Below are 20,309 nucleotides of genomic sequence, written 5' to 3'. Positions count from 1 at the left end.
CAGTTCAACTGCTGCATTTTCCTTATATGTACTCCCCCAAGAATGTTCTCCCCTCTCTTGTACCATTTTGGTCGAGGCTTACTGCATTGCACACCTGCTTTTCCCCCCCATTTTCCAACTGTGTGCCAGCCCCATTTTTTCTCCCTTCCTGGACCCTCTTCAGGGCAATCCACAGTGTTTGCACTTCCACACAAAGATCCCTCACTCGCCTTGTTCAACAGCAGTTTAAGCAAGCGTGCTCCCAGCTCTGGGAGTGCAGGTTGCTCAAAGAGTCTGGCTGTGGACAGGCTGAAACACAGGAACTGAGTGCAACAGGGAGCCTGGCCTCTAATAAAAGGCATGAATCCCACAGGCCACACAAACCAATGCCGTGCATGTATCCTTTATTTCCTCATTCTCTCATCTCTTGTGTCACTTTCCCCATTTTCTCTGACTGGGAATTTGGATCTCTCACTCCGGTCTGCAGGTTCAGCCACACGTGTGACCCTGCAGGAAGATCCTGACCCACAGGGAAGTGGGAGAGCACCCTGGGTCAGGAAATATAGTGAAAGGGCACGGGAGAATGGGATCAAACCGCAAGAGGTGGAAGAGATTTGAGGATGGGAAGAAGTTCTTTACTCTCAGGATGCTTGTCCCTGACACAGGGACCAGTGCGGGGAGGCTGTGGATGCCCCATCCCCAGCAACGTCCAAAGCCAGGTGGGACAGGGGCCGCAGCAACCTGCTCTGCTGGGAGCTTGCTCAGCTTGGAACCACATCATCCTGAGGGTCCCTTCCAAGCCAAACTATTCAAGGATTGGATCATTCTGCCATCCCCATCTCCCACTGCACAGCACCCCTGAATCTTCAGTGACATCACAGCTCCCAGAGGGTTCCAGGTGGAACGTCCAGGACCTGGAAACCAGCACAGCAGACACTGCAACGGCTGCCAAGGGTCAGTTGCTGCTCACTCTGCGCTCTGACCCTCAGCGCTGAGCTGCTGCTGCTGCCTGGGCTTTTCCTGACGCCTGCTCTGGAGAGCAAATCCCTGCAGGATGTGCACAGCTGTGCCAATGGAGGTACAGTGCCATGCGAGGCAGGGGGCACCCGGATTGGGCAGGCTGCAGCCATGTGGGAATGGATGGTGTGGGACAGGAAGCCCACTGGGAGATTGTGCTGCCCCTTGCAGACTGACAGAGACACCGTGGAGGCGATGGAAGTGGAGCAGGGGCTGGATGAGGAGGAGATGATGGAGGTGGACTCCCCCTCTACTTCCATGTCCTCCCCTGTTGAGGACATGGAAGTAGACGAGGAGGAGACCATCGAGGAGATGGAGGTGGATGCGGAGGACAACATCGAGCACGTGGAAGTTGATGACAACGATGAGGAGGAGCCCATGGTCCTTGGATGAGGATGGTGCCCCACAGGTAAGACAGGCAGATGCTTCGCACGCCCTGCCCACACACACACTGGGTCCCCTGACGCCAGGCTGGGGCTGGGCTGGATGGCCCCGCTCAGGGACACGGTGCCCGCAGGGGGCCTGGATTGTGCTGCCACAAGCACCAGCCCCGGCCTGCCCTGCGCTTGCCTGGGGCCACGCCAGCCCTGCCAGCCCCGGCCCAGCCCCTGGGGCCCAGCTCCCAGCCCTGCTGGGCCCAGTGCTGCCAGCTGACTCCAGCTCTGCTGCTTCCTTTCTTACAGGACTCATGCACAGGATGGCACAGATTCCACGACTTTGTAAATATGTTTGAAAGTTTTAAAGATTCCTGTAAATATGTTCACAAAGTTTGAAGTTCCCTGTAAATACGTTTTGAAGATTGTTACCCCCTCGGATCCCATGTAAATATGTCCTGGACATTACTGTTGATGTTGTTATAACGATTGTTATAACGAAACATGTGCTGTAAATCCTAGGTTTGCCGATCTTCGGCAAATAAATCACGTTTCTTTTTAAAACCTGACTTCTCTTGGCCATTCCTTCGGGCACAGGCACCCTTTGGGCACTTGTGGCTTCCACTTGTTCCACGTTCCCCGGGCTGGAGGTCTCTCAGCATGCTGGCACAGCCACCCCGGGGCTGGGGGTCCCTGTGCACAGGGGCTCCCACTGACACCACTCCTGGCCCTGGGCACTGCTGCTCTTCCTGCCCTGGGGCACAGCGCTGTCCCCAAGGGCTCAGCTCTCACCAGCTCCCACACAGGGGGCTCTCACAGCACTGGCCCCTGCAGCCATGCCACCAAAGCAGCCAGCAAACCTTCAGCCACCCTTCCTGCTGCAGACACAGGCACTCCTGGGCCCAGAGCTGCCAGCAGGCCACAGCCATGCAAAATCCACCTGCACGCTCTCAAGGCCCCCACAGCCTTGGCAACTGGGCCAGCTACACCTGGGCTGCTGCAGGGGCTGATCTTTCAGCCTTGCAGCTCCACAGGCCCTGGGCTCGGCTTCCCAGCCCGCTCTGCACTGCCCTTAGCCCACATTGTTCCAGAGACAAAAGCCAGGCCAGGGCATCCTCACCCTGCCCGCATTCCTGCTGCTGCCAGCGGCCACCGGGCCCTGGGCCCCACTCGGGTGACAGCTGCAGGGACAGGGCAGCATGTGCTGGGCAGGGGGCACGGGGCTTTGCGCCCTGGGGCTGCTGCTGCTGCTGCTGCTGCTGCTGGGGGCCATGGGCCCAACAGGGCCCCGAGCTCAGCCCCTGCCCGGCCAGCTGCCCCCAAAGCCCCACACTCCCCAAGCATCCCCATCACACCTGCCAGGGGGAAATACCACGGGCTTCAGGAAAGAAATTCCCCATAGTGACTAAACCAAGGGGTCCAAGGGGAAAGTCAGCACCAGCTGATGTTTACAGCACCTTGACAAAGGTGGCTGCAGGGCAGGTGAGATCTCCAGGGCCTCTGGCAGTGCCTGCTCTGCACGTGAGCCTGTGCGGCTGCTCCCAGTGGAACACAGCACTGGGCTCAGGCCAGCCCTCAGCCCCTCACAACTGATCCCAACCAGCAGGCTCAGAAAGCAGTTTCAGACCACTGCCTGCACATATTTCAAAGGACTACATGTCGTTCAAGGAAGCCACTTTGCACATTTAGTTTTGGTGTTGTGGCATGAGAAGCCATGAAGGTGCTTCTCAATGTGCACTCAGGGCAATTCCACTGCCATCCCAAAGGGAACATGTTGTAGTGTGCTGTAATGTCCCATTTTGGCCTTCCAGGTCATTCCCCCAGGTGTGCCTATACTCTCTCCCTTCCCCCTTATCCCCATGCTGAGTGAGTCCTGTCACTCAGACTTAACATTCCAGCAAGGCGTTGTGTGGTTGGTCAAGTTCAAAGGATGCCACTCAGGCCCAGGGGTCATTGGCCTGTCTGGGTGTCATCTTCCCCTGAGACCCTGCCCCTCTCACCTGGTTGGTGGCTCGCCTGTGCCTCCCCTCCCCCTGTCCCTGAGCTTAAAATGGCCATGAGACCATGCGGTCTCGGTTCTGTTGGAGCAGGTCCTCACGTTCAGACCTCTGTAACCATGGAATAAACCTCTGGACATTAAACCCTCCAGCAGAATCCTCTCCTTTTTCTCTTCACCATTGCCTGAAGCTATTCCTCCTGAGGTAACGGGGTCCCTTACAAGCCTGGACTTGTTCAGTGCCCAGCTGCAACCACCAGCAAGCCAAGGTATCTCTGGGGTGATACACCGCAGTTGCTGCCTTTGGCCCGGCAGTGAGGGTCAGACTGGCCCAGGAACAATCTAACTGGTAATATTGGGAGCCATTTTTTTCCAATATTTGGCGTCCCTGAGGCGGGCAAAGCGACTGCAGCCTGAGACGGACCTGCAGTACCTTGGAGAAGCTTCTGGCAGCCGTGCATCCAGCTGAAAGGGGCTTTGGTTGCAACGCCCTCGGCTAGAGACTTTGGGAATATTCCCAGAAGAAGTTTCGTGGACTGTTCGGCACCTCTGGAAAGCCCAGCTCCTTTCTGGTGAGCAGATTTTCCAGAGGAAGGACAGGGTAGCCTCTCTCGCCCAAGAGAGGTCCTGTTCCGGTGAAGAGACCTGCCTGTACCCAGCCAGCTACAGCTTCCATTTTGGGTGAGTATCTCTGCTCTCGGTAGGGCAGGAGCTCAAAAACAGACTCTGCCGTGAGTTCTGTTCCTTTTTGCATTTGCATTTTTGGCTGCGCAGCCCCACAGACGGGAATTCATTGATTTCTAGCTATTAGCTTTCTACCGCGTGTTTTGCTGTCTTTTGGAATTCGCGCGGGTGCTCTCTGCCCTTCACCCCGGCTCTGCAGCGCAGCGTGCTCGGCTCTCTCCACGTGGTCGGGAGATCTTTCTCTCTCTCTCTGTGCGGGGGAGGGGGGGCTCTCGGCTCTCTTGCCGCGGGGGATCCCTCTCTCTCTCTCTCTGTGGGGGAAGGGGGGGTTCTCTGCACACGCGGCGCGGGGGGCCCCGGTTTCGGCTTGCCACGTGGCGTGGCTGCTCTCTCTGCTCCGAGGGGGGATGCATTCCACGGCGGGGGAGGCTTTGTTTCTGCCTCAGCTCGGCAGGGCGTGCCCTGCTGCTGCTGCCCCGGAATTTTAAAAGCAGTATATACAGCTGCATTGTGAAGCTTTTGTCAGCTCGTTATCCCTTTCCATCTGTGGTTTTTTTTGAAATCGGTAGCTGATTTTGGCTTTGTTTTTGGTCAGGCAGGATTTAGTACTTTGCTTTTTACATCTAACATGGGTTTGAAACTCAGCATTGTACAAAAAGGAGTGTATTATAATATTGTAAGCATTTTGGACAGTGGTAATGTTAAGTTCTCTAAAGGAAAATTGAAACAGTTTGTAAGATGGCTTTTCCTCCACTTCCCACAAATCTCCCCTGAAGAAATCCACAATATTCAATTCTGGGATAAAGTTGGAAATGAATTGATAACCTTAGGACAATCTAGCAAAGCACCCTCAGCTAAATTTGTGTTTTGGAGTTTACAAATTCGAACAGCATTGCTCAAACAAAAGGAAATGGAGAAAAAGCCAAATGTAAAGCCATGTACCTCTGCTCTCCCTGTTTCTCCCTCTCCTAATTCTAAAACCCCTAAACCTCTTTCCCCAAAACTTAGTATTTTAAACAGATCAAACTCATTGGGAAGTCGACGCCCAAAGTCTGTTGAAATGCCTGAGTTGCCCTGTCCACAAGGCCCTGGCCAGGCTGCGTGGAACCTTTCCCAATCCCCTGTGTCCCCTCCTCTGAAACCCACAGCACGTGTTAGCTTTCTTGAGAGCAGTGATACCCAAAATGGCCCCCAGCCCCTAGGGGGTCCACAAGATGGTGGATGCCACGTGGCATCTTCCCAAACCTGGTCTTCTTCCCAAAATCCCCTTAAGCATCCCAAAACTCCAGCCCCATCCCCCTCTCCTCCTGTTCCTCGTGACACCTTCCCCCCTCCCCCTCCCTTTCCTGCAATACCCTCAGCTCCACCCCTCTACCCCTCCCAGGGGGCGTCTGCTGACGTGATGTCACCAGGTGTCCCCGCCCCCTGCCTGCCCCTTGACCCCGCCCCTTGTTCCCACGGTTTCCCCGCCCCTTGCCGGCCCCCTGTCCCCGCCCCCTGTCCCCGTTGCGTCCCCGCCCCCTCCCCGGGTTCCCACGGTGGGGACACACTCACTGCCATCCCCCAAACCTGTAGCTGTGATCCCAATGCTTCTGTTTCAAGGGATACAGAGCAGGGAACAGCAGACCCAATGCATAGTCCCATGTTGTCACTGGCTCCTGTTACCTTTCAGCCTGCTGCTCAGGGGGGAGCAGCTCCAACTGCTAATTGGAGTTCTTTTGGATGGCAATTGATTAAAGAGATCTGTAAGTCTCATAAAGAATATGGTCCACACAGTCCATATTTCCATGGCCTTTTAAATTCTGAATTGAGTAGGACTGTAGTGATTCCACATGATTTAAAACAGCTTTTTTCCTGTCTAATGACCTCCACGGAATTTAAATTATGGGAAATAGCATGGAAACAAATGCTAAAAGATGCTCTCCCAGGCTTGCATGCTGATCCAAACACAGCCAAAGACAACAGTGGTAACCCTATCACCATTGAGCACCTCTGTGGTGAGGGCCAATGGTCTTCTCCCTCAATCCAAGCTACTGCAATTCCTGCAGAAACACTCGAAAAAGTAAAGGACCCTCAGACTTGGAAAATGGTGGGACCCTACAAATTGGTTACTTGGGGACGTGGATATGCCTGTGTGTCCACCCCCTCTGGTTTAAGGTGGGTTCCTTCCAAATGGGTAAAGCCCTATGTTCCCAAGGTCTCAGAGAAATCTACAGAAGCACCCCAGGTTGCTCACGCTGCCTGGAGAAGAAAACGCCGCATGCGTTCTCTGGAGGAAATTCCATTTAAACCTCCTATCTGGAATAGTTTATAATATATGTTTGTTTCAAGTTTTTGTACCAGTTTAGATCCCACTGTTCGTGTGTAGCCTCGAGACACCATGAGACCGAGCCTGCTTCTCGTCCTACTCGTGATCATCCCACCTGCGATCTCCTGCATAGTCCCTCAGCCCAAACCACATATGGACTACCTTGACAACGGCTCTCAGACATCAACAGAGAAACTGACAACTGGCTGAATGGACTGTTCAAAGGCTGGGGACTCTCGGGCTGGTTGGGATCTATTCTGAAAACTGTGTTTTTAGTGCTGTTTATTGTAGTTATAGTTATTGTAGTTTTTAGCATTGTTTTTTGGACTACTCAAACGCATGGTCCTCAAGTTAATTTCAAGCCCATCTCCCCCTCCTGAAGTCTACCATTTGGAAGCCCTCAGTGCTCCAATGGATGACCTGGAAGCCTCAGTGGAAAACACTGACCCTCCTGTAGAGGAAGAACTGATTTACCAACCATGGTTTAGCAATCATTCTGCACCACAAACACAGTCCTCTTCTTTTTAAACAAAACTAGGGGGAGATGTTGTGGTGTGCTGTAATGTCCCATTTTGGCCTTCCAGGTCATTCCCCCAGGTGTGCCTATACTCTCTCCCTTCCCCCTTACCCCCATGCTGAGTGAGTCCTGTCACTCAGACTTAACATTCCAGCAAGGCGTTGTGTGGTTGGTCAAGTTCAAAGGATGCCACTCAGGCCCAAGGGTCATTGGCCTGTCTGGGTGTCATCTTCCCCTGAGACCCTGCCCCTCTCACCTGGTTGGTGGCTCGCCTGTGCCTCCCCTCCCCCTGTCCCTGAGCTTAAAAAGGCCATGAGACCATGCGGTCTCGGTTCTGTTGGAGCAGGTCCTCACGTTCAGACCTCTGTAACCATGGAATAAACCTCTGGACATTAAACCCTCCAGCAGAATCCATCTCCTTTTTCTCTTCACCATCGCCTGAAGCTATCCTCTTGAGGTAAACGGGGTCCTAACAAGCCTGGACTTGTTCAGTGCCCAGCTGCAACCACCAGCAAGCTAAGGTATCTCTGCGGTGATACACCGCAGTTGCTGCCTTTGGCCCAGCAGCGAGGGTCAGACTGGCCCAGGCACAATCTTACTGGTAATATTGAGAGCCTTTTTTTCCAATAGGAACACAAAGAACAGGCCTCTGCTTTCAGCACTGCTGAGCTCCTTACTTGCAATGATATCTCAGGAGGACGCAGGGTTGTGCAGGCCCAGGGGCCTATTTACTGGAACTATAGTACCTCAAGACAAAAATGAAAAATTAAAGTAAAGTGATGCCGCCCTCAAAATACAATGTTTTATCAGTTTTATCAAGGCTTGCTAAATGCAGTGTCAGCACCCTCCTGCAGTATGAGGGATGAGGGCTGGCTCAGCTGCCGAAGCCCAGGGGACATTTTGAAACCTCTGCATCCAGCGCCACCAGAGAAATCAATGGGGAGACAGCCGCCTGCAGTGCAGGATCCTTGGGAGATACTTCAGTCCTCTGGGTGGGCCACCCTTTACATCAGGGGCAGCTCTGGGTAACAAATTATCCAATCCTTAGAGGGATATATATCTTCCAGTTAGGGAGGCTCTCCTTTCAGAGTAGAAGACTTTTACTAAAGGAAGTTGGAAGCCTTTTGTTCATTGGCTTTTTAAGGAGTTCACAGACATGTCTGTTGATTCTTTTCGTCGTGTAGCATTTTGGGACTCAGTTAGGGAAAGACTCTATCTTTTGTAAACTCAGGGAGTGATAAGAGTCGCAACATTTTACCCAATTTTTCATATGGTTTATAGAGTTTTCTCAAGGGTTCAAAGTTCTAATATTCAACCCAGACTTTCTGTTCTGCTCCTGGCATTCCTGAACCCACCGACACCATTAGGATGAGAGACAAAACTGCGGTAAAGCACAGACAAGCCACCTGCTGTCTGACATCTCCCCTCTTTCTCTACCCCCTGCCCTGGTCTGTACTGATCACACAGGCCTGGATTCTACACTAACCCATTCTCCAGTACCTCTCCTCCCTGGATCCCCCTCAGGTAGCTCACAAAATGGAGTCCCTCCTCTGGAGGGGGTTGTCAATGTCAAACTCCCTCACACCCCCGGCTGTTTTATCGTGTCCTCCCCCTGTGTGGGTCCCAGCTCTGCGTCAGGAACCACCCCTGCATTGGGATCCAGCGCTTCCTTGCCTACTCCCGCTGCCCTACCCCCTCCAACTCAGCCATGTTGCGGATCCCACACTGTCAGAGCTGGAAGTGTGAGGGGCGGTAACCGGAAGGCCGCCATCTTGGCTACCAGAGGCCCACACCACCGGGCCTGGCCAGTCACCCCAAGGCCCCGCTCCTCTGCCAAAGAACAAGTTCCCTCTTCTGGAGAGGAGAGGGAAGGTTCATCCCACCTAGAGGATGAGCCTGAGGATTCTTGGCAGAGGATGGAGAAGCTCCTGGCTGAAGAGGGGGACTGGGAATTGGTAGCTAAAATACAAGCAGCACTGGTGCAGTACCAGAGGGGGTACTGCACCAGGGCTAACCCCTGATGGGAAGCTGTCACACAAGGGAGATGAAAGATCTTTATAAAGCAGCGAAACACCATGGGAGGGGGTCACAATATTTGAATCATTTGTTAAATGCCATCTGTACTGCACATGTTATGGTACCTCACAATCTGCACCATTTTATGCACATCCTACTTTCTCCCACTGAATTGATTCTGTGGGAAGGAATGGGGGAAAAACTAATACAACAGCTATTAAAAGACTACGCTAGAGAAGACAGGCAGGCACACCTAACACTAGTCCATCTAGGGAGGAAGATTTCACTAAACCTCATTCAATAGACCTTCCCTGAGCTCTGGTGAAGAGAATAAACTGCTGCAAAGACAGCTCTCATGTAGACACCCAGTGGAGAATCACCTTCTCTAGATTTCACAGACATTCTCCAGGGACCTGGGCAATCCTTTCTAAAATTTATTGACCACCTTACACAAGCAATAGAGAAGAAAATTGAACATCCAAAAGCCAGGAAGGTACTCCTTACTAAACTTGCTGAAACAAATGCTAACAACACCTGTAAAGACATTTTACCTTCTCTACCCCTTAGCCAAAAGCCTACCATTGCACAAATGGTCGAGGCATGCACACGTACAGTATCCTTACACCGTGATGCTGCCTAGCTATGGCGGCTAATCAGGGTGTAGTAGAGGTGCTAGTAGCCTCCCTGGTTATTCCCTGACATACACATGAAAAACAACCTGGCTTTATGTGTAGGGAGATGGGGCATTTTCAATAGAATTGTAAAAATACAGGCTATTACCAGGCACCGTCTAGGTGTCACAGCCACTGTCCTCACTGCCCGCCTCGTCCACACGCTTTCCAACACCAGCAAAACTTGTGGCCTGCGGGAAACCCCACACAGACACAGAAAGGCCCTGCGCAATGACACCAAATGCGAGGCCATTCTGCCCTACTCTCTCCAACATCGTGGAGAACCAGCACAGCGACCTTCTCAGATCCAGCGGGACAGCTCGATCGCTGCACAAAACTCGACAGAAGACAGCTCTGCCCTGGAACCTAAAGGCAGCTGGTAAGCGCCTTTTAAATTCCACTCCATGATATTTATGTTCACCATATTCCCACAGGCAAATACAGGCCTGACAGAGACATTTTGATTTAAACTAACACCAGGGAAGGGATGCAGACACTCACTCTACTACCTGAGGTACTCGCCTTGACCTATTTGCAGGAGATAACTGTCCAGGCTCTATACTTAGACCCTCCACTTTTCATTCCAAAAGGAACAGTTATAGCCAGAGCCTACCTCCTGCTGGAAATGATCACCACACCAACTGATCCAATGGTGATGTGGGCACAGACAACAGGCAGAAACAGACCCATTCCAAAGTGTGCTTTGTCATGTAAAGGGAGAAAGAGATGTCTTTCAGGACTATTAGATACAGGAGCTGACATCAGCATAATTTCCCTCTCTGATTGGCTAAAAGAATGGCCCCTGATTCCAGATGCTGGGGTAATTTTAGCCATTGCGAGAGCCATTACCAGCTTCTGGAGTCAAGGTACCATCTGCATGGAAGGTCCTGAGGGCACAGTTGCTACACTAAGATCATTCATCACCCAGGCACCAATAACAATTTGAGAAGACCTCCTGTCCCAATGGGGGACAGGGCTAGAGATCCTATCTACACCGCAGGATTTCTAGACGGGGCCACAGAGCAGCGCACCACACTTCAGTCAACCTCTAAGATCAACGACCCCATATGGGTGGATCAGTGGCCCCTCTTAGGCAGAAAGTTAAATGCCCTGCACTGTCCCAAGTGCAGGAGCAGCTGTCTGTGGGCCACATTGTACCATCTACTAGCCCCTGCAATGTGCCTGCCATTATCATATGAAAAAGACAAGAGTTGGCTGCTGCAGGACCTCAGGAAAATCAACGAGGTCATTGAGGACATGGCTGCCCTCCAGTCCAGCCTGCCTTGAGCCTCCATGATACCCCGACACTGGTAGATACTTGTCATACATCTAAATGACTGCTTTTTTGACTTCTCCTTGCACCCCAATGAAAGCCCCTTGTTTGCTTTTTCCGTCCCCAAATCGACAAGCACCTTAACAGAGGTGCCAGTGGACTGTATTGCCTCAAGGGAATGAAGAAGAACCCAACTACTTGTCAATGCCTGGCAGCCCAAATTCTTTCACAAAGCCGGACAAGATGTCCTAATGCTATCATTTTTCATTACATGGACCATATATTAGTTTGTGCAGAAGCTCTGATCATTTTGCACTTTGCAGTACAGGATGTCATCACTGTGGTACAGCAGAAAGGTTTTGAAATTGCAGCAGATAAAGTCCAAAAGACAGACCCCTGGAAGGAGCTCAGCCTAAAAAGTAGAGGGAAAATCATCACAGGCTAAACACTGCACATCAAGGGCAACCCAAAGACTCTGCATGAATTCCACCATCTCTGTGGAAGCATCAGTTGGGTATGCTCACTGCTGGGAATCATCACAGAAGATCTCGTGCCACTGCTCCTGCTCCTCAAAGGCAGTGAAGGACTCGATTCCCGCAATCACTGACACCGGAGGCAGAAGCAGCTGTACAAAAGGTCTCCTGGGTGATTCAAACCAAACAGGCACACAGATACCACCCTAATTTTCCTTTCTCTCTGGCAATCCTTGGTGGAAGTCCAAAATTCCATACATTATTGTTTCAGTGGGACTCAACTATCTCAGATCCCCAAATACAAATTGAATGTGTCTTCAGAGCACACACACCTACTAAAATGACAACAACCCAACAGAAAGTTATTACACAACTAATCAGGAAAGCTAGAAAACATCAGGGCTCCCTTGCAGGAACAGACCTTGTGAATATATACTTAGTTCTCACTCCAGAGCACCTCAATTGCCTACTTCAAACATCTGAACCACTGCAATATGCCTTAAACAGTTTTAAAACAGGCATAGATCAGCCACCAATTCTATCATCAAACCATTTCTGTGCTGCACAGGATGTTCAAAATTAACCGAGACCCGTCAAGATCCCTTGTAGCCACCTGTCCAAATTGTCAGGAACATGGCCTTGTTTCTCTCAGAGCCGCAGTCAATCCAAGAGGACTAGAGAGTCTCCACATCTGGCAATCAGACATCACACACTAAGCTCCTTTGGACAGACTAAAGTACATCCACGTCTCAATCGATGCCTTTACCAGTGTGATTTTTGCCTCTGTCCATGCTGGAGAAAAATCAGAAGGTGCTATAAAACATTACTTTCTTGTTTTTTCCACCTTAACAATTCCACAGGAAATTAAAACTGATAATGCTCTTGCTTATACCTCACACTGATTCCAACAAGTTTCTGACCACTGGGGTATAAAACATGTCACAGGCATACCACACTCCACCACAGGACAGTCCATAGCTGAGAGGACCCACTGATCCATCAAAAGGATCCTTGATCAATTGAGAGGGGTAATCCAGATATTATCTTCCGTTGTCAGACTGGCCAAGGCCTTTTACGTACTCAGCTTTTTGAACAACCCATTTATGGAGCCAAATCCCCCAGTCATCAGGCATTTTACTAATTCAACTGCAGCCCAATTAAAAGACCAGCCACCTCTGTTGAGCTAAGACCCTGAATCTAAACAAATTATGGGCCCTTTTCCATTAATTACTTGGGGAAGAGAAGATGCCCTTGTCTCCACAGCAACACTCCAAAGATGGATCCCAGCAAAATACACTAAAACTGTTTCTGGGAATAGTGAGGCAAACACCAGAGCCACCATCAGAAGAACAGAATGGAAGCCTAATGAGACAGCAGCAGCCTGGGAAAGAACAACAAGGACAGAAGAAGATCTCCTAAGCAGCGTTGACGACACACACCAAGACCAAGATAGCTCAGACACCTCTAACCAGGATATATGAAGTAACATTTGTTAAAGCTATATTTTAGCATTGATATAAGATTCTTCTAATAAGCAGTTATCACACTCTTGGCTTACAGAAGAGAAAGTTTAGTGGGACCTGAACTTACGTTTCATCTTCTACTCACTTTATCTGTTTACTTTTAGCCCAACCAAGCCTCCAGATACTAAATTAGCCCAAGTCAGAGGATGCCGCCGTTGGTTGATGCTGACATAGAGAACTGGATGCTCCTCACTGAGCCGCATGCCTTCAGCTGGCTGCTTCCACAGACAAGCCACAATTTCTTGTCCACGGCCATGGCTGTCAGGCACTACAAGGAATGTGTTTTTTCAACCTGCTGTCACATAGGGAGTCAGTATATCAGGGCATCCGGCTGCTAAAAATCAAGGAAAGAAGATCCAGATGGAAGGCAACTATGACTGGTTCACTGGACTTTTCAAACACTGGGGGATAAAAGGCTGACTTTCTTGTTTAGTTAAGACTGTTTTGTGGACTTGGTTTATTGTATTCATTGTGTGGGTTATTTTATCCATTATGCTAAATATCTGCAAAAGTCTATGGCTGAAGCCTTCCTTATAGACAACAAAAAGGGGAAGTTCTGGGGCCCAGAGGCCGACCATTGGAGCTGTAATACCTCTGGGCAAAGTGACCAAGGTAAAAGAGAGACATCGCTCTGAATGCAATGGTCTCGCCCATGGGCATTTCCAGGCTCATGGTGATGCAGCACGTTTTGTTGCTATCACCAAGTGCAACTGCAGTATTTTTCTTATGTGTACTCACTCGAGTTCTCCCCTTTCTTATACCATTTTGGACCTGGCTTACTGCAATGCCACTCCGATTTCTCCCCGTCATTTTCCCGCTGTGTGTGCAGCCCCATTTTGTCTCCCTTCCTGGGCCCTCTTCAGTGTAATCCACTGAAGTGTTTGCAGATCCACACAAAGATCCCTCTCTCACCTCGTTCACCAGCAGTTTAAGCAAGCATGCTCCCAGCTCGGGGTATGCAGGTCACTCAAAGAGGCTGGCTGTGGACAGGCTGAAACACAGGAACTGAGTGCACAAGGGAACCTGGCCTCTAATAAAAGGCATGAATCCCAAAGCACACCCAACGCAAAGCCCTGCATGTCTCTTCTTTATGCTCCTTCTCTCAGTCCTCATGCCACTTTCCCCACTTTTTCTGACTGGGTACTTGGCTTCTCTCTCTCCTCTCTGCAGGTTCAGCTACACGTGTGACCCTGCAGGAACAGCCTGACCCAGGGAAGTGGGAGAGCACTCTTGGACAGGAACTGTAGTGACAGGACGTGGAGGAATGCGATCAAATTGTAACAGGCAGAAGAGATTTGATGATGGGAAGAAGTTCTTTACTCTCAGGGGGCTTATCCCTGACACAGGGACCTGTGCAGAGAGGCTGTGGATGCCCCATCCCCAGCAACATCCAAGGCCAGGTGGGACAGGGGCCGCATCCACCTGCTCTGCTGGGAGCTTGCTCAGCTTGGAACCACATCATCTTGAGGGTCCCTTCCAAGCCAAACCATTCAAGGATTGGATCATTCTGCCATCCCCATCTCCCACGGCGGTGGGGCCCTGAATCTTCAGTGACATCACAGCTCCCAGAGGGTTCCAGGTGGAACGTCCAGGACCTGGAAACCAGCACAGCAGACACTGCAACGGCTGCCAAGGGTCAGTTGCTGCTCACCCTGGGCTCTGACCCTCAGCGCTGAGCTGCTGCTGCTGCCTGGGCTTTTCCTGCTGCCGGCTCTGGAGCGCCAATCCTGCAGGATGTGCACAGCTGTGCCAATGGAGGTACAGTGCCATGCCAGGCAGGGGGCACCCGGCTTGGGCAGGCTGCAGCCATGTGGGAATGGATGGTGTGGGACAGGAAGCCCACTGGGAGATTGTGCTGCCCCTTGCAGACTGACAGAGACACCGTGGAGGCGATGGATGTGGACCATGGGCTGGATGAGGAAGAGATGATGGAGGTGGACTCCTCATCTACTTCCATGTCCTCCCCTGTTGAGGACATGGAAGTAGACGAGGAGGAGACCATCGAGGAGATGGAAGTGGATGCGGAGGACAATATCGAGCACATGGAAGTTGATGACAATGATGAGGAGGAGCCCATGGTCCTTGGATGAAGATGGTGCCCCACAGGTAAGACAGGCAGATGCTTCCCACGCCCTGCCCACACACACACTGGGTCCCCTGACGCCAGGCTGGGGCTGGGCTGGATGGCCCCGCTCAGGGACACGGTGCCCGCAGGGGGCCTGGATTGTGCTGCCACAAGCACCAGCCCCGGCCTGCCCTGCGCTTGCCTGGGGCCACGCCAGCCCTGCCAGCCCCGGCCCAGCCCCTGGGGCCCAGCTCCCAGCCCTGCTGGGCCCAGTGCTGCCAGCTGACTCCAGCTCTGCTGCTTCCTTTCTTACAGGACTCATGCACAGGATGGCACAGATGCCACGACTTTGTAAATATGTTTGAAAGTTTTAAAGATTCCTGTAAATATGTTGACAACGTTTGAAGTTCCCTGTAAATACGTTTTGAAGATTGTTACCCCCTCGGATCCCATGTAAATATGTCCTGGACATTACTGTTGATGTTGTTATAATGATTGTTATAACGAAACATGTTCTGTAAATCCTAGATTTGCCGATCTTTGGCAAATAAATCACGTTTCTTTTTAAAACCTGACTTCTCTTGGCCGTTCCTTTGGGCAGAGGCACCCTTTGGGCACTTGTGCGTTCCACTTGTTCCACGTTCCCGGGGTTGGAGGTCTCTCAGCGTGCTGGCACAGCCACCCCGGGGCTGGGGGTCCCTGTGCACAGGGGCTCCCACTGACACCACTCCTGGCCCTGGGCACTGCTGCTCTTCCTGCCCTGGGGCACAGCGCTGTCCCCAAGGGCTCAGCTCTCACCAGCTCCCACACAGGGGGCTCTCACAGCACTGGGCCCTGCAGCCATGCCACCAAAGCAGCCAGCAAACCTTCAGCCACCCTTCCTGCTGCAGACACAGGCACTCCTGGGCCCAGAGCTGCCAGCAGGCCACAGCCATGCAAAATCCACCTGCACGCTCTCAAGGCCCCCACAGCCTTGGCAACTCGGCCACCTGCATCTGGGCTGCTGCAGGGGCTGATCTTTAAGCCTTGCAGCCTCCAAAGGCCCTGGGCTCTGCTTCCCAGCCTGCTCTGCACTGCCCTGAGCCTGCATTTTTCCAGAGACAAAAGCCAGGCCAGGGCATCCTCACCCTGCCCGCATTCCTGCTGCTGCCAGCGGCCACCGGGCCCTGGGCCCCACTCGGGTGACAGCTGCAGGGACAGGGCAGCCTGTGCTGGGCAGGGGGCACGGGGCTTTGCGCCCTGGGGCTGCTGCTGCTGTGCTGCTGCTGGGGGCCATGGGCCCAACAGGGCCCCGAGCTCAGCCCCTGCCCGGCCAGCTGCCCCCAAAGCCCCACACTACCCAAGCATCCCCATCACAGCTGCCAGGGGCAAATCCCACGGGATTCAGGAAAGAAATTCCCCATAGTGACTAAACCAAGGGGTCCAAGGGGAAAGTCAGCACCAGCTGATGTTTACCCACCTTGACAAAGGTGGCTGCAGGGCAGGTGAGATCTCCAGGGCCTCTGGGAGGGCCTGCTCTGCACGTGAGCCTGTGCGGCTGCTCCCAGTGGGACACAGCACCGGGCTCAGGCCAGCCCTCTGCCCCTCACAGCTAATCCCAAGGAGCAAGCTCAGAAAGCACTTTCAGACCACTGCCTGCACATATTTCAAAGGACTAAATGTCGTTCAAGGAAGCCACCTTGCACATTCAGTTTTGGTGTCGTGGCATGAGAAGCCATGAAGGTGCCTCTGAATGTGCACTCAGGGCACTTCCACTGCCATCCCAATGGGAACACAAAGACAGGCCTCTGCTTTCAGCATTGCTGAGCTCCTCACCCAGCAATGAAATCTAAGGAAGAGGCAGGAATTATGTGCACCAGAGATTCCAGACTCCAATAAATGCCATGAATTCCAAAGGCCATCCAACCCAATGACCTGCATGTCCCTACTTTTTCCTCTTTCTCTCATCCCTCATGTCACTTTCCCCAAAACCTACATTGCACAAATGGCCGAGGCATCTACCATTAGGATATCCTTACACCATGATGCCAGCCTAGCTAAGGCTACCTTAGTTTGAGCAGAAGATCAAATAATTTTGGATGTTGCAGTACAAGATGTCATCACAGTGGTACAGGAGAAAGGTTTTGAGATTGCAGCAGATAAATTCCAAAAGACAACGCCCAGGAAGTAGCTCGGCCGAAAAAGCAGAGAGAGAACCATCACACCCCAAACACTACACATCAAGGACAACCCAAAGACTCTGCCAGAACTCCACAGGCTGTGTGGAAGCTCTTTTGATGTCGTGGCATGAGAAGCCATAAAGTGCTCTGAAAGTGCACTCAGGGCACTTCCACTGCCATCCCAAATGGAACACAAAGGACAGGCTTCTGCTTTCAGCACTGCTGAGCTCCTCACCCAGCAATGAAGTCTCTGGAAGATGCAGGAATTGTGTGTACCAGGGAACCTGGCCTCTAATAAAAGGCATGAATCCCACAGCCCACCCAACCCAAAGCCTTGTATATCTGTACCTTTTTCTTCTTCTCTCTTCTCTCGTGTCACCTTCCCCATATTCTCTGTCCGGGAGTTTGGCTTCTCTCTCTCCTGTCTGCAGGTTCAGCCGCACGTGTGACCCGGCAGGAACAGCCTGACCTGCAAGCAAAGGTCACGTTATTTCAGAGCACTGCACTGCTCCAGCTTGGGGAGGAACTGGGAACTGGAGACACATGCTCCTCCTTGGGAGCAGCTCCTCCCCATGCCATACAGTGAGGAGTGGGATATCTACCACTGACCTCCTCCCATGCAGCAGCACCCCTGAAGTGCTGCTTTTCCCTCCCAGAATTGCCACCCTGAGCCACCCAAGGTGTCCCTCCGCTGCCAGGCTGGCTCTGATCCACAGTGGAGGTGGAACCCTGAGCCCAGCAGACACTGATTCCCTCCCTTCTAGCCCAGGTCCTAGCAGAGCACTAAAACTCCACACCAGGAGTGGATTTGGAGGCTACATGGAGAAAGGGGAATTGTGTCTGATTGGGGCAGACAGAATAAAATGCAGCTGCCAAAGGGAAATCAAAGCATCCCGCAGAGTACAGCCAGGTACGCTGCACATCAAGGCTGTGCTGGTGTAGAAATACTGTATTAAAAGGAATTTATGATCACTACTATCTGCCAACAAAAATACACAGAATACATTAAGCTTCAGTTTTAAATGCAGAAAAGATAGGAAATTCAGAGTGGTTTTCACCACAAACACATCTCAATGGCCAGCCCAACACTGGGGTCAAGGGGAGGCAATATTTTGTTGCTACCTCTTGATGGCATTTCTTCTTCTCCTAATGCAGGAATTCTGCCTGCCCAGGACAGCAAGGACGCAGGTGAACAGCCACAGAGCTGCTCACAGATGGACAGACAGACCAAAGCTGCTCATCTTCCCCCTTCTGAGGAGGATTTCTTATTCAACCTTTCCTTTCTCTCTTCCTTTTACCTAAAAAGATACCTGGGATAGAGTAACAGCTTGCAGGAGACAGGGAGCATCTCCTACCAAAGGGAAGTGAAGGCAAGGGTAATTATTTTGTAGAATAAATGCATGTACTCACAGACAAAAAGCTCTGGTCTTGGGAACAACTGGATTGATCCCTCCCTGTCCAAGACCAAAGAGACATTTCCCTGATCAAAGGACCTGGTCCCTCCTGTGTAAGACTGGGATGTTTGTCACAATTCAGACAGAAACATTTCAAAGCCTGTAGTCATCCAATAGGCATAAATGCATTTAGAAAATGCAGGAAAATCCATCTTGGAGGATTTCCTATTAAAACAAGGTTTGCATTTCTGGTAGACTCTCTTTCTCTCCCTCAGTCCTGTCCACTGGAAGCTGCATTGGTTGCATATGTGAGAGGACAGGTGTGATTATCTCCCTGTTTTAGGGGAGGATAGGCTACATGTTCCTCCTCCACACTTGGAATGCTTTCCATGGACAGATCCCAACCTTCTCCTGCTCCTTAAATTTGTGATACACAGGACCTTTAATCTCTGTCTATCTATGGGAGCATCCTCCCACGCTGAGAAATCGGGCTCTGCAGGAATTCGGTGCCCTCACCAATGTGTGCCCCTTGCTGGCGGTGGAGTGCTGGTCAGAAAGGAGTTTGTAGGATCTCCATGAAAAGGCCAACATCACATCTCCTGTCCCTGGCTCGGGCAACACCAGGACAGGGCTCTGCCAGCAAGGAAAACACAGCCAATGCTGACCTGCTCTAGTGGGAGACGTCCTTGCCCACGGCAGGGAGGTGGAACAAGGTGAGCTGTGAGGTCCCTTCCAGGCCAGGCTCTGAAGGATGAAATGCCATCGCGGGCTGAACGGGAGGCGGGAGGACGATCCCCTCCTCCGCAGACACAGCCAGGGCCCGGCTGGCTGCCCCCAAAGCCCAAAGCGTTCCTGACCGTGCCACCAGCGCTGGGCAGGCCAGGTCACAGCCCCAGCAGTGGCTGTGGCAGCTCTGGGCTGTCACACAGCCGGGAATGGCCCCTGACAGGGAGCACAGCACAGCTCCAGCTGCATCCAGCCACAGCAGCCTGCCAGGGAGGGGAAGGAGGTGGATGGAATCCCATCGAGGGAATCACCCAAAGGGAAAGCACAGGAAAGGCTCCAGAAGGGTGGGGGGCTGGGGGGCCCAGCCCTCCTGTTTCTGTTCTCAGTGTGAGAAATGCTAGCCACTTCCAAAAACTTTAAGAGGTTTATTAAAACCTTATCAAAAATACAACAGCAGATGCAATAGAGAAAATATTACAGCAGCAGGAGCAGGGGATTTTCCCCACCATGTGCTCACCCACACAATGGAGGTTTCACCTTTTAACCCTTTAGTCCCCTCAAAGTTCTGTCCATCGACTCCTCCTTCCCTGCCCAGGGGTGGAAATCCCTTCCTGACACCTTGAGTGGGGCTCAGGTGCTGCCACAGGAACGAGTGACCCTCCCAAATGTCCCAAACCCAGGGCACCCCTGATAACAACACAAGGGGGGTAAAACATAACTATAAAACTTCTCTGAACATTTTCCTTTTAATTGTGAGAGTCAACCATGGCATTACTCATCTGTCTAATCAGCAAGCAGAAAACAAAACCAAACCCAGGCCTGGTGCTCATGAGCTGCACCCCCAGCACAGCCAAATCCCTGAGGCTGCATCAGCCAAGGCACAAACCCTTCCTGCTCCTGCTTTGCACACTAAATGGGATTTAACCAGGAGCATCCAAACCCCAGAGCAAAACTCACAGCCCTGATGTGTTTAAACAGCTCTTGGTGCTCCAGAGATTTCCCCTCCCCACCCAGCACAGCAGCCCAGGTTCATGGCACAGCAGGACAAATGCGCTGCTTTAATAAATAAACCATGAAAAACATCTCTGTTTTCAACAAAAAGATTGACACTGACACTTAAAAATGTTACACCTG

General features: G+C 51.8%; 1 protein-coding gene across 1 annotated transcript in view; it reads right to left on the bottom strand.

Moving 5' to 3' along the window:
* Nucleotides 1-20,309, bottom strand: part of SIL1 (SIL1 nucleotide exchange factor) — a 188,570-nt gene that overhangs the window by 120,465 nt on the left and 47,796 nt on the right. The window contains exon 4 of the mRNA XM_058034812.1: nucleotides 17,404-17,524. Coding sequence (XP_057890795.1) covers nucleotides 17,404-17,524 — 121 coding nt within the window. The remainder of the gene's footprint in view (nucleotides 1-17,403; nucleotides 17,525-20,309) is intronic.

Source organism: Melospiza georgiana, chromosome 15 (assembly GCF_028018845.1).
Source record: "Melospiza georgiana isolate bMelGeo1 chromosome 15, bMelGeo1.pri, whole genome shotgun sequence".
NCBI lineage: Eukaryota > Metazoa > Chordata > Aves > Passeriformes > Passerellidae > Melospiza > Melospiza georgiana.
Note: the sequence above shows the minus strand (reverse complement) of the source record. Positions and strands in the feature narration are given on the sequence as shown.